Below are 12,712 nucleotides of genomic sequence, written 5' to 3' on the forward strand. Positions count from 1 at the left end.
GCCGTGACAGTACCCCCCCCCACTTTGGCCTCCCCCTCTTTCTTGCCTGCAGGAACCTCTTCATGAGATCTTGGTCCAGGATATTAGCCTTGGGTTCCCAGGACCTCTCCTCAGGACCAAATCCTCTCCAGTCCACTAGGAAGAACAGTCTTCCTCTGACAGTTTTCATGGCCAGAATGTCTTTAACAATGTAGACGTCATCAGAGACTGCTTGTGGAGCAGTGAACGAAGACTTATTGGAGAACCGGTTGAGGACCACTGGCTTTAAGAGGGAAACATGGAAGGCGTTCGGAATCCACATAGTAGGAGGTAGGCGGAGTTTGTAGGTGACAGGGTTGATGCGTTTTAGCACTGAGAAAGGACCGAGGACTCAACTTGTAGCTGGGAATCTTGAGTCGGACATATTTGGCCGAGAGCCAGACTTTGTCACCTGGGAGAAAATTCAAGGCAGGTCTTCTCTTATCCGCCTGGTCCTTCATGCGGTCAGATGCCTTGAGCAAAGATTGTCGAGTCTGTTCCCAGATCGACTGCAGGTCAGATAATTCCTCCACGGCTGGGACCTCAGAGGATGGAGAGAGAGGCAGAGGAGGACGAGGGTGATGCCCATAGACCACATAGAAGGGTGACTTGCCTGTGGAACTCGAGTCCAGATGGTTGTAGGAGAACTCCGCCCATGGAAGCAGACTGGACCAGTTGTCCTGGCGAATGGAGACGAAGTGTCGAAGATAATTGCCAAGGACCTGATTGACCCTTTCCACATGCCCATTGGTCTGGGCATGATAGGCCGATGAGAAGTCCAGCTTCACTTGGAGTTGAGAGCACGCCAGAATCTGGAGACGAATTGTGAGCCTCTCTCAGACACTATATGAAGAGGAAGACCATGTAGGCGGAAGATATGCTGAAAGAACAGCTGGGCCAGGCGAGGAGCTGATGGTAGTCCAGGAAGAGCCACGAAGTGGGACATCTTGGAGAAGCGGTCAGTAACAACCCAAATGACAGTGTTACCCGCAGATGGAGGCAAATCTGTGACAAAGTCCATGCCTATATGGCACCAGGGGCGGTCTGGAACTGGCAAGGGCTGAAGTAGGCCGGCAGGTTTTTGACGGGAGGACTTGTTTCTGGCACAGATGGTACAGGAAGCCACAAAGTCCTTGACATCTTGGAGTAGGCTAGGCCACCAGTAGTGGCGGGAGATCAGTTGCCCGGTCTTTAGAACTCCCGGATGCCCGGCCACCATAGAGGAATGACCCCATTTCAAGATCCGTCGTCGAAGAGCAGGGCACACATAGGTCTTACCGGGAGGCAATCTTTGAAGAGTGGATGTGGCGACTGGCACTAGGCGATCGGGAGGTATAATGTGGCGAGGAGAGTCCTCTTGTCCCATGACGTCAGATGCTCGGGAGAGAGCATCGGCTTTCATGTTCTTCTCAGCTGGACGGAAATGGATAACGAAGTTGAAATGTGAAAAGAAAAGTGACCACCTGGCCTGCCGGGGATTGAGACGTTGGGCCGATTGGAGGTAGAGAAGATTCTTGTGGTCCATGTAGATATTTACCGGATGCCTAGCCCCCTCTAGGTGATGACGCCACTCCTCCAGTGCCAACTTAATCGCCAAGAGTTCTCGGTCGCCAATAGTATAGTTCCTCTCGGCAGGGAAGAAAGTCTTTGAGAAGAACCCACAGGTTCGGGTTTTGCCTGATGCATCCCTTTGCAAGAGGATGGCTCCAGCACCTACTGAAGATGCGTCGACCTCAAGTGAAAACGGCTTGGTGGCATCCGGGCAAACTAGCGCAGGAGCAGAAGCAAAGGCTGAATTTAGGCTAGTGAAGGCTTCCTTGGCCTCAGGTGGCCAATGCCTGGGATCCGCCTTCTTCTTAGTGAGAGCCACGATGGGTGCGACCAGGGTAGAGAAGTGTGGGATGAACTGCCGATAATAGTTGGCAAATCCTAGGAGGCGTTGGATAGCTCTGAGTCCCACAGGACGTGGCCACTGGAGAACAGCTGAGAGCTTGGCTGGATCCATTTGTAGACCCTGGTCGGAGACGATATACCCAAGAAACGGAAGACTGCGCTGATGGAAAACGCACTTCTCTAGCTTGGCGAACAAATGATTGGCCCGTAGTCTTTGTAGGACCTGACGTACTTGTGTCACGTGAGTTTGCTGGTCAGGGGAGAAGACCAAAATATCGTCAAGATAGACAATGACGCAGGCATAGAGGAGGTCACGGAAGCTGCAGGAGGTCACCAAGGTAGCTGCAATGAAACTGCCCGCAGACCCGGAGTCGATGAAGGCAGTAGTCTGGTGAATTTTTCCTGAGGGTGTCTGGATGGAAACCGGCATAGACCATCTTGGAGAGGTGGCATTCACACCTAGGGAGGCCTCTCCTACCGTGCGAGCGTTTCCCGGACACTGAGGACGTTGGTGACATCTCTGCCGGAAGTGATCAGAGCCACCGCAATAGAGACAGAGATTCAGCTCTAGTCGGCGAGCCCTCTCATGAGGAGTCAAGCGAACTCGTTCTACTTGCATGGGAACCTCAGGAGTCCACTGGGGTACAGGAGCAACAGGATTCTGGAAAACCGGTGCCAGGCGGTGATGGCGACGGGGCAGGCTTAGTCGCCATTCTTGCCGGACCTCCTCCTCTCTCTCGGAAAATCGGTTGTAGACTCTGGTAGCCAGTAGGATTAGATCGTTCAGAGATGTAGGGAGGTCGCGGGCGGAGAGCACGTCTCTCACCCGACTGGATAGACCCTTCTTAAAGGTGGCTATTAGAGCGGCCTCATTCCAGTCTAATTCAGCTGCCAGGGTGCGGAACTGGATGGCGTAGTCACCAACAGAGGAGCTCCCTTGAGAGAGGTTGAGGAGAGCAGTCTCAGCTGAAGAAGCACGGGCAGGTTCCTCAAAGACGGAGCGAAACTCGGCCAGGAAGGTTCAGAGATTGGCAGCAACAGGATCATCTCGGTCCCACAGCGGCGTGGCCCAGGCCAGAGCTCTACCTTCCAATAGGCTGATGATGAAAGCCACTTTAGAGCGCTCGGTGGGAAACTGACCACTTAAGAGTTCAATATGCATGGTGCATTGAGTCAGGAATCCCCTGCACAACTTGGGATCGCCTCCATATTTACTCGGGAGAGCCAGTCGAAGTCTCGAAGAGGCTGCGGGAGGTGGTGAGCGCTGAGCTGTAGTATGCTGCTGTAAGGCGGCAGTCAGTTGCTGGATCTGCTGCGACTGTTGCTGGATTTGTTGAGCGACCACTCTGGCTACGTCACGGAGATCAGGCACCTCGCCGGGATCCATGGTTGGAGCCTACTGTAACGCCTGGAGTCGTGGATCCACTGAACAGTCACTAGCGATGGCACTAACCTCACCAGGGAGCGGAGTCTAAGGGGCCGCTGGTTTTCACCAGAGCCCGCCGCAAGGTCGCTACCCCTGGCTTGGTTGCTAGTGACGGCAGGCGTGGCGTGGCAGAAGCAGTGCAGGCAGAGGTCTGTAGGTGTAATCGCAGGTGGCAGACAGGACTCAGGAACAATGGGAAGGCAGCGGACAGGGACTAGGGACAAGGACTGTGGACAGGAACAAGGAACAAGGACTAAGGTCAGGAACAACAGAGAGCTGGGCCAAACGCTATGGGAAGCATGCAGAGGCTACAACATCGGTAGTGGGGCAGGGCTGGAATTTATAGGGAGTGATTAGTGCAACTTCCAATTATGGGCGGACTGGCCCTTTAAATCAGAGACAGCCAGCGCGCGCGCCCTAGGAGGCGGGGACGTGCGCGCTGGACGGCACAGACTGAGACAGGAGCAGGGCGAGGTAAGGCGCCCCCCGGGGTCGAACAGGTAGCAGCGCCAGGTCCCTGCACAAGGACCCCAGCGGCTGCATGGGGCAGAGAGAGGTCGCGGCGGTGGCCTGGAGCACGGGACGCCGCCGCGGCCGTGACAGTTTCAGAGACAGTCCGACTTATGTCTCCAGTTCAGGTGTGGTTTGCAATTAAGCTCCATTCACTTCAATAGTTAGAAAATCCCACCCAAACTGGAGAAAAGAGTGGTGTTGTCTCTAAAAGAAAGTAGCCATGTTTTTCTAATGCAGAATAACCCCCTTTAAATTTTCACAAAAACGCAAAGAAATGCCATGGCATTTATTTGAGCAAAAAGGCCCCCAGCCAGATGTTAGCTGTAGGTCAATGGTATTTTATCACATGCCATACATACTTTTGCGTTTTTTTCTGTGGCGGTTTTCTCTCTTCTCTGGTGTTTTTCATCTCTGTGACAGTTTATCCAAAATGCAGTATGCTAAGGGTGTGGCATTTTTTTTCTGAAAACTGTGACATTTCTCTACCATAGATTTCAAAGGAATTTCTTCTGTTCATCTCAAAACATTAATCGCACAGTCAAAGCCAACCACACCTAAATTCAAAAACGCCAGAAAAAAACGCCCAAACAATCTTTGTCAGTTTTTCTGGTGTTTTGGGGTTTTTTTTGGAGGCCAGAAAAAGTCACATAAAAGCTGTGTATGAAACTACCCAAAGGCTAGGTTCACACTACGTATGATTCCGGCCGTAGTGCGAACTGCGAATATACGCCCGTAGTTTTGAGGTTGATGCGTTCGCTTGAAAGTATACGATATACGGCCGCACAATGCACACTATGTATGAGCTTATGGCCGGATCGTATACGGCACCGTGAAAAATGAACAAGACCATTGTTTGAGGACGTAACTGTTCCAACTCACGGCCGTGGATTTCAGTGCGGTCCCGTATGAAGTACTTATTTCAGCCAAATTGAACTTGATTCTTCGATCCAAAAGGTTCTGTGTGTTTCATTGGGCTGGGCGAAGATTTCCAAGTAAATTACCTGCTTCAGATCGCTTCGAAACAAGCTACGGAAGCATAACTGTACTACGGGCGTATGTTCGTGGTTCGCACGCATCCGGCCGCATGTCTATTTTTCCGACGGCCGTAGTTTCAGCCGCACATGTACGGCGGCGTACGAACTACGGACGGAATCGTACGTAGTGTAAACATAGCCTTACAGTGGATTGGAGCGGACTTCTTTCTAGGCATGCTCTGTGACCTATGCAGACATCATTGTGTAGGAAGGGGGAGTTCTGACCACCACCTATTGTGAATGGTGTGATCCCTTCTTACCTTTATATGGATGCCACCTTTCAATGTAATACTGTCTGTCATGATAAGGGGAAGACTTCTCTTCAGAACAGTCAGCTTATTATTAGGCTTAGTGGCCAGAAGGAAACTGCATGTTTTTAGGATTGTTTTATAATATAGAAAAAAAGTTTAAAAAATAAAAATAAAGAAACTTGAATTTAACAGGCCATTTTCAGATGGCACTTTCCTTTTAACGTTTTCATTTATCTAATGAAAACCAAAGACATTAGACATGACAGATTCCGACAGTTGTGTTGTGGATAGCTAGATGTATGAGATCTGGGTCATCTTCAAAAATCTTTTTCTCCAGCATAGTGTAAAATAGTAAAACTGATAAAATCATAGTAAATGTTTGCAGCTGTTCTATGCTATAATGCAAATTTTGATGCAGTTATAAAGTGCAAATTCTAGCCATAATATTATAACAGGAAACACACCTGTGCATAATTATACAATGAAAGCACATGGTATATAGTAAATACTTTACCAGGCTGAATATTTTCCCTTATAATAGTCACATAGTCATCCCGGTCAGATCGTGACTGCTCATGATAAAATCCCAGTGCATGGAGGAATTCATGTTGAATTATTTCTATTTTATCACAGCCGACACCAATAGAAAGCTGCTGATTTCCACGACGTTGATTTCCAACTTTTGAATAACATCTAAAAATTTCATAATAAAGTTATTTAATGTATTTAGTGTCTATTCATCTACATTCCAGGGGTGAAAACTAGAAAATCTGAAGAATTGTAACAAGTTCATAAAATCACTGACTCGTTTCGACCCAACTGGTTCTTAATCATGGTATCTATACAACATATACATCAATACAAAAATAATTAAAAACAGACACAAAATAACAACTAAATGACTCAATGCTTATCACATGTGCTACTAATATGATTTATTTCCTCTGATATTTGATAGCTATGCTACCACCATTAGTCCTACATACACAAAGGACATTATTGTTTCATTTTGTGCCAGTTTTTATTATTTTTTTATTGATGTTTTTATACTAACACTTTGTCTATGTTTATATGTTGTATAGATACCATGATTAAGAACCAGTTGGTTTGAAACGCGTCTGTATTTTATGAATTTGTTACAATAAAATACATGAATTTTAAAAGAGCTGAAGGACTTTGGTCTTTTCTCTTGTAAACACAACAAGGCCATGTTCACATAGCGTCTAACACCGGCCAATCTGTGACCCACCTAGATCAAAGAACAGCTGGTGTTACTTAAGATCATCACGGCCGATACTGCAGTACCGGCCAGATGATCTTCATTTCTGCTGAATTCAGATGCGGGCACATCCGTGTGAGCCTGCATCCTAATTCACCACTGCACACAATATGGAGCGTGCGACCGTAGCCGCACGCTCCATTGTGTGAACTGACAGGTTCTCTGCGGCTGCTATTCAATGAATAGAGGCCGCAGAAACTGAAATGTCAGTTTTTCTTGCGGCTGGATAGAATACTGGACTGGGATTCCATTCATTACAATAGAACGTGTGTTTTGTATAAATCACAGCTGTTGTTGCAAATTGCAACAACGGCCGTGATTTATACTAAACATACGTTGTGTGAACATTGCCTAAGCCTGTATAATGTAGTAGCCCATTTGTTGCTAGTAATAGATACCTACCCATTGCCTTTGAACACTGAAATATAGTTTGCTTCTCCATTCCACGGCACAAAGTCGATACATGTTTTCAGCCTGTAGCGTTCAAATGCTTGCAGGATAACAGCTTTGGCATTTATCTCTTGATAGAAATGATAATTATTTATAGTTATAAACAATGCAAACAAATCATAACTGATTGATGGGGTTAGAAACCTGGCTACGACCTCTTAAATAAGCAGACTTAATATTTAATATCATCAATACTTCAGCTGTCTCTTAGTAATGATTACAATGATGGCCTAGAGCTGTGGCTTATAAATGCTTAAAAAGGCATATAAATAACGCTCTATTTTCCTGTAAGAACATGTCTAACACAAACATATACCAATCAGCCATTACATGAAAATCACCAGTGTAATTTTTTATAGGCTCCACTTGTACTGCCGAAAAAGGATCTAACCCATCAATGCATTGACTACAAGACCTCTGATGGTGGGACCTCCATGGATCAAAGCTGTCTATCCAGCTTCTTCCACAAATGTTGAAATGAATAAAGGGATGTTGAGTTTGGACGTCAATGCCTCAAACCCTGAATAATGTTATTCTCATTACCTGGTTGGTTATAGTATTATGACTGATCAGCGTATATATTGCAGCCTATTTCATGTGTTTAGTAAATGCTGCTTTGTGAATCATTTCCACATATATATATATATATATATATATATATATATATATATATATATATATATATATATATATATATATATAAACCTGTTATATATAATAAATAAAGATTATACTTTCACTGTAAGGCTACAAACCCACTTGGCGGGTCTGCAGCAAGTCCCCTCGCTGCGTATTTGCAGCGAGACTCGCTGCAGATCCCGGCCCTATACTTTTAATGGCAGACAAACACGCAGCAGGGATGTACATCTTGTCTGCAGCCCACCCCATTAACCCCCCGGAGCTGATACTTCCCCTGATCCTGGCTCCGGCGGTTCCCGATGCCTTCAGCAAGCCGGAACGGGGACCAGGTAAAGTATATGCTCCAGCAGCCCCGGCCGCCCGATCACCCCCCCCCCCCGCAGCACCGATCGCACCCCCCCCCCGCAGCACCGATCGCACGCCCCCCAATCGCCCCCCCCGCAGCCCCGGCCGCTCGATCGCCCCCCTGCAGGGGGGGGCAATCGGGGCTGCAGGGGGGCGTGCGAGCGATCGGTGCTGCGGGGGGGGGCGATTGGGGGGGCGTGCGATCAGTGCTGCGGGGGGGGGTGATCGGTCGGTCGGGGCTGCAGGCGGCTGGCTAGAGCATATACTTCCCCTGGTGCCTGCTCCGGCTTGCTGAAGACATCGGGAACCGCCGGAGCCGGGATCAGGTGAAGTATCATGGGGGTTAATGGGGTGGGCTGCAGACAAACTCGCAGCAGGGATGTACATCCCTGCTGCGTGTTTGTCTGCCATTAAAAGTATAGGGCCGGGATCTGCAGCGAGTCTCGCTGCAAATACGCAGCAAGGGGACTCGCTGCAGACCGGCCGAGTGGCTTTGTAGCCTAACTTTACTTTACTTATACATCCCTATTGAACAATTTAGAACATAGAACATTACGAACTGGCAGCTGGTTTGTATTATAAATAAATGTATTACATACCAAGACTATTTTCTAAGTAATATGGGACTTTCAGAGGCCATCTGTACTGACTGCCAATGATGGTGTTTCTTGCCTTGCCCTATAAAATTAACAACATAGTTAAAGTGGTTGTCCAACTTTTTACAGTATTGCGCTGCAATATATGCCTAACCCTTATGGGACACAGCGATTTTTCATTTTTGTTCCTTATTACTTGCATTCTAAACTTCATAACTTTTAATTTTTCCACCAAAAAAGTCATATGAGGGCATTTTTTTTTGTGAAACAAAATTTACTTTGTAACAGCACCTTTTACTTTACCATAAAATGCATGGCAAGATGGGGAAAAAAATCTTTGTGAGGTAAAATAATAATAAAAAAAGAAGGTAATTTAGTGTGCTTTCATTTTTACGCAATACGATTTACGGTTAAACGGACACATTTTCATTCACTGGGTTGTTACGGTTACAAGGATAGCAAATTTATATAGGTTTTATATAATTTTCCAACCTAAAAAAATTAAAAACACTTTCTAAAAATAAATACATCTAAGAGTGCCCTATTCAGACCCTTTCTCCACCTTTTCTTTTTTACCTGTAGAGCTAGCCACGCGGCCGTGTCATTACAGTGCCATGAAGATTCAAACACCTTCCCTGCTCCCGGCATCATATTGATATATTATGCCAGGCAGGGAAAGAGTCCACTCCTACAACTTACTCCCAAAAACAGGATAGCGATAAAAAGTTACATATGCCCCAAACTGGTAACAATGGAAATGTCAACATGTTCCACAAAAAAATGCTAATATGCCTTCGAAAAAACAACATCAAATAGATTAAAAAGTCATATATAACTAAAAATTTTATCAATAAAAACTATACCTATTTCCACACAAAACCATTAAAGAAAGCTCTAGATCTTGGAATGTGAATTTTTTTTGGGGGGGGGAAATAGTTTTTATTGTGCCAAAGTTATAATACTTAAAAACCATACAGATTTAATATCACTATCGTAGTGACCCAGAGAATGTATTTATTAAGCAATTTTATGTGCAAAAAATAAAAAATAAATAAACTTTTTCTATTATCCCCAAAAAGGGGGTTAAAAAATAAGTTATTTAACTTTATATTTGCTTTGTAATATATATTCATTTTTTTAATTTAGCAGCCTCTGTTTTTCAGGCTCTACATTTTAAAACATTTAGTATATTTGGACTTGTCGGTACCCATTGTGCTTTTACTTATCTATGTTATTTTATGATTGTACTTGTACTGTTCGTACTATTGTAATAATGTTACCCTGTTTAAAAAAAAAAAAAAAAAAAATCAGCATGAAAATTACCCCACCCTATGAACCAGACCTCTTTGTAGGAAGCATACAAAAATTAATGCACAATTCATAACAAAAAATCTAGGGATGAGCGAACTTTTGAAAAGTTCGGTTCGATCCCCCAAACTTTCCTGAAGTTCGAATTTTTACGAACCGAACCGAAAACGAACCTTGCAATAACGGCTGAATAATTGCAGCTACAATAGTGGGAGTGTGATAGGGTATAGTTTCGTGTACTTGCAGTTGCTATTACGATGAAAAAAGTGGAAAAAATCAAAGTGCAAAAATAGTGAAAAAAAATAGCCGGCAAATTGGCAATAATGCCGAGCCGAATCCCCGAATGGTTAATATATTTAATTAATAAAACACATTTTCGTTGTAATAAAGTCACTTTCGTTGTTCAATAATTTAATTAAAATGAATCCATCATTGTGCAATTAAATATACTGTTAAAATAAATATATATATATATAAATGTATATATATATATATATATATATATATATATATATATATATATACATATATATACATATATATATATATATATATATACATATATATATATATATATATATATATATATATATATATATATATATATATATATATATATATATATATTTATTTTTTTACAGTATATTTAATTGCACAAGTATGGATTCGTTTAAATTAAATTATTGAACGAAACTAATTTTATTACAACGAAAATGTGTTTTAGTAATTAAAAATTAATTATTACAGGAAACTCTATTAAAGCGGTTAATTCATATTCCCGGTAATAGAGCAAACTGTAATAATTAATACTTTACTTTAATTAAAACATCAAATGTTTCATCTAATTATGCTATCACAATAGCATTAGAAGAAACATTTTGAATCATATGTGCGCTCAGCTGATCGCACATATAATGAGCCGGTCCGCAGCACAGTGACTTCATTGTGCCGCGGACCGGCGAAGAGGACACATGGGGACATCGGATGGTGAGTATAAAGCTCTCCCCACCCCCTCCCCAGCACTGTACCCATCCCAGTAAGGAAGGGGGGTCACTTAACCCCTTCCTTGCTGGTATGGGTGCAGTCTGACATCAGTCTGGCCCCCAAGGGGTTAAGGGGGATGCAATGCATCCTCCCTTAACCCCTTGGGGGCCAGACTGTAAGCAGTGATCTGTTAAGATGCTGCATACTGTAAGGAGCACAACACCGCTCACAATGATGGGTGTTGTGCTCCTGTTTGTGTGTTTTTTGTGTGTTTCTCCCTTTTTGTTTTTCAGATATCGGTATCCTGTGGATTACGTCGGATTCGATGGACTACGTCGATGACCAGCGGTTGTTTGGATTTTTTTTTAATAAAATGGTCAATGAGGGGTGTGGGGGTGTTTTTATTTGAATAAAAAAAATGTTTTCACTTGTGTCTTGTCTTTATTTCTTTAGACCCATGTGATCCAAATTAGCAGGAAGCACCTGTGTACATAAGGGGAGGATCTCCTAGTATTCTCCCATTCTACCTGCAGAGGAATGGAGAGAGGTAAGAGCTTGTTCACACTTGTGCTGCTTGGCGTCCACTTTTTCCGCCTGTAGCGCCTGCGGGGTCCGGGGGGGGCCTTTAGGGTCTGGTCCTGTGACAATGGGGTTGCAGGGCCATTCTGTGGCCCCTTTCTCCGCTTGCGCACGTTTTGCGGGGATTGTGATTGCTGACCGGCACAGTGATGTTTTTTGGTTAGGGACTCATGTGTATCAGAAGACCTGCACGTGGTACATGAGGCAATATGGTTTGGCCAAATTATATACTAACTTCTGATGTTGGTTTTAAATGTAGCTGAATAAGCTTTCGTGTCAGCCATGGTTGCGATGTGCAGCCATTTCTGTCTTTTTGGCTTGTGCATTCTTTATTTCTTTACTTTATAGACATAGTAGGGGAAGCAGTCTAATAGACGGAATCCATTACTAAGTCGGGGCCTAGTGTTAGCCGGTATAAAATGGCTAACACTAACCCCCCATTATTACCCCAGTACCCAATGCCACCAGGGGTACTGGGAAGAGCCGGGTGCCAGTGGTCCCGGAGCATCAAAATTGGCGCTCCTGGACTGGGGCGGCAGCAGGCTGGTAAGATTTAGGCTGGGGAGGGCCTAAACCAATGGCTCTTCCCACCCTGGTGTTACCATGCTGCTGTTGCTTGGTTTTTAACCCGGCTGGTTATGAAAATACAGGGGACCCTATGCGTTTTTTTAAAAAATAAATAAATAATTTAAAAAAAAAACGCATAGGGTCCCCTGTATTTTGTTTCTTCTAATAATGCTATTGTGACAGCATATTAGATGAAACATTTGATGTTTTAATTAGAGTAAAGTATTAATTAGGACAGAAAGCTCTATTACTGGGTATATGAATTAACGGCTTTACTAGAGCTTCCTGTAATAATTAATATTTAAAACACATTTTCGTTGTAATAAAATTAGTTTCGTTGTTCAATAATTTCATTTAAACAAATCCATACTTGTGCAATTAAATATACTGTAAAAAAAAAATATATATATACAGTGAGTCCAAGAAGTATTTGATCCCTTGCTGATTTTCTTTGTTTGCCCACTAATAAAGACACTATCCTTCAGCACTTTTAATGGTAGATATATTCTAACATGGAGAGACAGAATATCAAGAAAAAAATCCAGAATATAATTTTAAAGAATATATTTTAATTAATTTGTATTTCAATGAGGAAAATAAGTATTTGATCCCTCTTGCCAAACACACTCAATACTTAGTGGCAAAGCCTTTGTTTGCAAGCACAGCGGTGAGACGTTTGTTGTAGTTAACCACAAGTTTAGCACACACACCAGGGGGAATTTTGGCCCACTCTTTGCAGATTCTCTCTAAATCATAAAGGTTGGTGGGCTGTCGCTTGGCAACTCTGACCTTCAGCTCCCTCCATAGATTTTCGATCGGATTGAGGTCTG

The 12,712-nt window shown here is 43.8% G+C and overlaps 1 protein-coding gene across 2 annotated transcripts in view; it reads right to left on the reverse strand.

Annotated features, from left to right (window-relative positions):
• Positions 1-12,712, reverse strand: part of LOC138784480 (meprin A subunit beta-like) — a 52,045-nt gene that overhangs the window by 21,761 nt on the left and 17,572 nt on the right. For both annotated transcript variants that reach the window (XM_069960065.1, XM_069960066.1), the window contains exons 5-7: positions 8,448-8,526; positions 6,817-6,934; positions 5,650-5,828 (exon numbers count right to left, since the gene is read on the reverse strand). In XM_069960065.1, coding sequence (XP_069816166.1) covers positions 5,650-5,828; positions 6,817-6,934; positions 8,448-8,526 — 376 coding nt within the window. The remainder of the gene's footprint in view (positions 1-5,649; positions 5,829-6,816; positions 6,935-8,447; positions 8,527-12,712) is intronic.

The sequence above is a fragment of the Dendropsophus ebraccatus genome, chromosome 2 (genome assembly GCF_027789765.1).
Source record: "Dendropsophus ebraccatus isolate aDenEbr1 chromosome 2, aDenEbr1.pat, whole genome shotgun sequence".
NCBI lineage: Eukaryota > Metazoa > Chordata > Amphibia > Anura > Hylidae > Dendropsophus > Dendropsophus ebraccatus.